The sequence below is a fragment of the Eutrema salsugineum genome, unplaced genomic scaffold (genome assembly GCF_000478725.1).
Source record: "Eutrema salsugineum unplaced genomic scaffold, Eutsalg1_0 scaffold_12, whole genome shotgun sequence".
Taxonomy (NCBI): Eukaryota; Viridiplantae; Streptophyta; class Magnoliopsida; order Brassicales; family Brassicaceae; genus Eutrema; species Eutrema salsugineum.
In genome coordinates this window covers 9,690,638-9,695,018 of record NW_006256895.1, presented here as the reverse complement: position 1 = coordinate 9,695,018, position 4,381 = coordinate 9,690,638, and the positions used below count along the sequence as shown (strand labels likewise).

Genomic DNA, 4,381 nt, shown 5'->3' with positions numbered 1-4,381 from the left:
ATAGTGAGAAGAAGCTCAAGTTAAGCTACATTCCGTTGGTAGCTAAGCCACTCAATGAGTCATGCATTGTTGATGATGGTGATGTGTATGTCTATCTAACAACTGTGGATAAAGAGGGACTTAGATCTCTGTTGCATGTGGAGATAATGGAAGATTTGGAAAGAGATAAGATTCAAGAGCTAGAAACAGGCGATATTATGCTTGAAATCGTAGAAGCAGCGAAAGAACAGGACGAACTTGCTATTGTGGCTGTACCTGAGACTGAGACACAGATAGTGATTGATGATACTGTTTCACAACCGGATGATCAGGGTTTAGAAGAGCCTGCAGAGTATGGTATGGATGAGCATGATCACGTTGAGCCTGCTGGGGCTTCAGAACCGACTCAGTTTGTTATTGAATGGGAAGATGGTGCTGGTTTTGAGAAAAATCAAGAATTTTGATCGAAAGAGGCGTTGCGAGTATTGGTTGACAGAGCTTCGTATAAGGGATGTTTTGAGGTTAAAACAGTGAAGTCTGATCCTGGCCGACTCATTCTTAGATGCCGTCAAGCTGAACATGGTTGTTCATGGTATATACATGCTGTAAGAATGAAGGATTCAACTTACTTCAGCCTTAGAGTATACAGGAAAATGCATAGTTGCTCTCGGGTCCTTACCAGCACAATTGAGAACAAAAGAAAAGGTACTCCACAAGTTGTAGCAGATGTTTTGCGTGCATCGTATCCAGGTGTAGTGGACACACCAGCTCCTAGAAGTATTGTGAAGGTTGTTCAAAATGAAGATCATGTGAATGTGTCCTACTCTACTGTGTTGAGAGGAAAAAAACTGGCAATTCGTCAAGTGAGGGGTAGTCCGGAAGAAAGCTTTCAAAGATTGCATTCTTATCTGTATGTGTTGAAGCTGGTGAACCCCGGAACAGTGACGAGCGTGAAAGTGGATGCTAATAATAAGTTCAAGTATCTTTTTGTTACTTTGGGTGCCAGCATTGAAGGCTTTAGTTCAATGAGGAAAGTCATAGTGGTGGATGCGACTTTTCTTAAAAATGTTTATGGTGGTATGCTAGTATTTGCCACGGCTCAGGATCCTAATCATCACCATTACCCTATTGCAATGGGTGTAATCGATAGTGAAAAAGACTCTAGTTGGAGGTGGTTTTTAGAAATGCTGAAAACTGTTATACCAGATAATCCTGAGATCGTTTTTATGAGTGACAGACACACAAGCATAGCGAAGGCAGTGCAGGAGGTATACCCTCTGTCTCAGCATGGATTTTGTGTGTGGCACTTGTCTCGTAATGTGAGGGGTAAAGCAGCCAATGGTTGGAAGGATTTGTGTTCTAAAAAATTCATTGAGTGCGCTCATAAGTACACCGAAAGTGAGTTTCTAATTGCATACACCGAATTTGGTAGAATGTTTCCCAAAGCTGCGGAGTACTTAGAGAATGGTCTTCCTCTTGATAAATGGACACGGTGGAATTTTAAAGGGGACAAGTATAACTTGGACACAAGCAATGCCTGTGAATCAATGAACAGCATCTTCAAGAAGGCGAGAAAGTATGCACTATTGCCATTGATTGATGCGTATGTTGAGAAAGTGTCTGAATGGTTCAACAGGCATAGGAATAACATAGCTGGTGCATCATATTCGAAGAAACTGGTGCCGTATGTGGAAAACGAGTTGCATAAACAATGTGCAATTGCGACCAAATTAGATGTGACTGAGCTAAATCTACCTGGGCTTGAATACTGTGTTGTTGGAGTTGATGGGAAGAGCTATCTGGTTAATTTGGAAACAAAAAGTTGTGGTTGTCGCATATTTGATATTGATAAGATTCCATGTGTTCATGCAATAGCCGCAACCATTGCAATGATGCGGACGTCCTCAAGAAGAAGAGACTTACACATTTTCGATTTATGCTCAAGATACTACTTGATTGATACTTGGGCGATGGCTTACCACAGAACCATCTATATGGTGCCGCATCTTTCTACTTGGATTATTCCGGAGGAGGTAGCTAATTTAGTTGTTTACCCACCAGACTATACCAAAAAAGCAGGAAGAAAGAGGGAGAAGCGGTTTCCTTCCACCGGAGAAGCTCGCAGGAGTCAGAAGGCCAACCCAAACACAAACATTGGCCGTTGGTTTCAACCACTAAACCCAAGGGGCGGTCAGAGCGGTCAGAGCGGTCAGAGCGGTCAGGGCGGTCAAAGCGGTCAGGGCGGTCAGAGCGGTCAGGCGGTGAGAGCTAGGCCTAAGGAATATTTTAATTATCTTGGATTTCTTGCAATACTATGTATTTTGGAGTAATTTGTATTTTGAATTTCTTGGACTTGGATTTCGAGAATGTCAACAGGGCAACTAGGTGCAATTAGGTGCAACTACGTCCAAACCCAGGCAAACTACAAACAAGTAGGACAACTAGGGCAACTAGGACAATTATGTGCAACTATGACAGGGTTTAGGCAAAATAGAATAAAGTGGACAATTGGTACAATTGGGACAACTGTGAGAAACAAGGACAACTATGACAAGTCGGACAACTAGAACAACTAGGACGACTATGACAATTTGGACAACTATGACAATGTTGGACAACTAGAACAACTAGGACAACTATGACAATTTGGACAACTAGAACAACTAGGACAACTATTACAATGTTGGACAACTAGAACAACTAGGACAACTATGAAAAATTGGACAAACTAATTTCTTTAAATTCGTAAACACTAAACAAATCCAAATGACAAACCATTAACTACTGGGTACTCAACGACTACCACTAAACACTTTAAAAAAACCCATTATTTTCTGAAAATAAGATATACCATTTGTGTTTCTAATGAAATAACCCTTATGGTATAAGGTATTTTTTGACAATGGTTTCCATCTTATAAGAGGCTACACGTAAAAATATGGGAAATACAAAAGTAAGGGCGCGACATCCTTGGGGCATGTATAAAATGTTCAAGGGTTAAGGGGACAACTAAAAAAAGAATGTTCTTGTTAAAGGACAACTGAAAAAACTTAAAAATCGTCCAAAGGACAACTTTGACAATTTTGGGACAACCGGACAACTAGGTACAACTATGATGTCAACATAAATTTTGGGACACGGGCATGTATAAAATGCACGTGTTTAGAATGGCGGCTGAGGATAAAATTATAAGTTTTTCCGCTATACTTGTCTCTTTTTGGTTGTCGTTTAGCGTTTTCTCTTTCATAGAAAAGGGTCAAAGGGTTTCTTCTCCTCTTATTCTCTTTCCCAATTTTTCCCCAAATAGGTTTTCTAGGGTTTCTGCCGCATAATGGATAAATATCAGATAGCCCTTGCGAAATTGGCTGAAAAGAAGAATGATGGCTCTTCTTCTGTCTTGCCTAAGAAGGATTACGGGATGACCACTAGATGGGGACCCGAAGTCAATGGAGTCAGGACCATTCTTCCATGCCCTGTACAAAAGGGAATTCCAAAGGTTTGTTATTGCGGCATAGCTCCAATTGGGTGTTTAACTGACAACTCCGCGCTTGACAGGGGCCAAAAATATTATGGTTGCTTCTACGGCTGCTGTGGCCCCAAAAATTTCCCTGAAGTAAGTCAATTGGGTTTTCAATTTTGATTTATAATTTGAGTCTCAGGGTTTATTTCTGAGTTTGGGGATTTCAGGTTCCCAGTTGTGGCTTCAAGAAATGGTGGGATCTCGCTATAATCGAAGAGATTGAAATGTTGAATGATACTCAAGAAGCCATGCGGGCTTCGTTTGACACTGTTTTCTCGAAGTTAAACCAGTTGGAGTCAAAGGTGGCATCCCTTGAAGCAGCTATAAAAAAGCGTTAAGGATGAAGAAGATGACCTTTTCAGTTTGACCTTTTTTCCCCTTGTTATTGCTACTATGCTTTGATTTATTTTGAACTATTTCTCCTAAATAAAACTACGCAGTTGTACCAGTTGTCCTAATATTTCGCATATAGTTGTACGAGTTGTCCTTAATAAAACAAGCAAATTGAACCAGTTGTCCTAATATATCGCATATAGTTGTACGAGTTGTCCTAAATAAAACAAGGAAATTATACCAGTTGTCCTAAATAAAACAAGGAAACACATAATCTTAAACATAAAACATCCTACTTCTTGGCTTTCTTGGCTTTTCTCGCAGAAGTATAAGGCGACTTCTTGTACTGTGAAATCTTCCTGGCCCTCTTAGTTCCACCTCGACCTCTAACGGCCTTTGAGGAGGATGCTTCTGCTGGTGCTGCGCTTACATTGGCCGATGCAGGTGGTGGTGCAGTTGATGGCCGAACATCCCAATACATGAAATCAGCTTCCTCCGATGTGTCAACCAGTTTTACCTTGTAACGGTTGTTCGCCACAATTGCCCTCA

General features: G+C 40.9%; 1 protein-coding gene across 1 annotated transcript; it reads left to right on the top strand.

The window, feature by feature from the left end:
• The first annotated feature begins 590 nt into the window (after positions 1 to 590).
• LOC112089203 lies at positions 591 to 2,309 on the top strand. The gene has a single exon (XM_024160185.1). It carries the CDS (start codon positions 591 to 593, stop codon positions 2,307 to 2,309), a length of 1,719 nt encoding a protein of 572 aa, XP_024015953.1.
• The last annotated feature ends 2,072 nt before the right edge of the window (positions 2,310 to 4,381 follow it).

Coding starts and splice junctions, on each gene's coding strand:
- LOC112089203 (XM_024160185.1), top strand. CDS start 591: ATGAAGGATTCAACTTACTTCAGCCTTAGAGTATACAGGAAAATGCAT.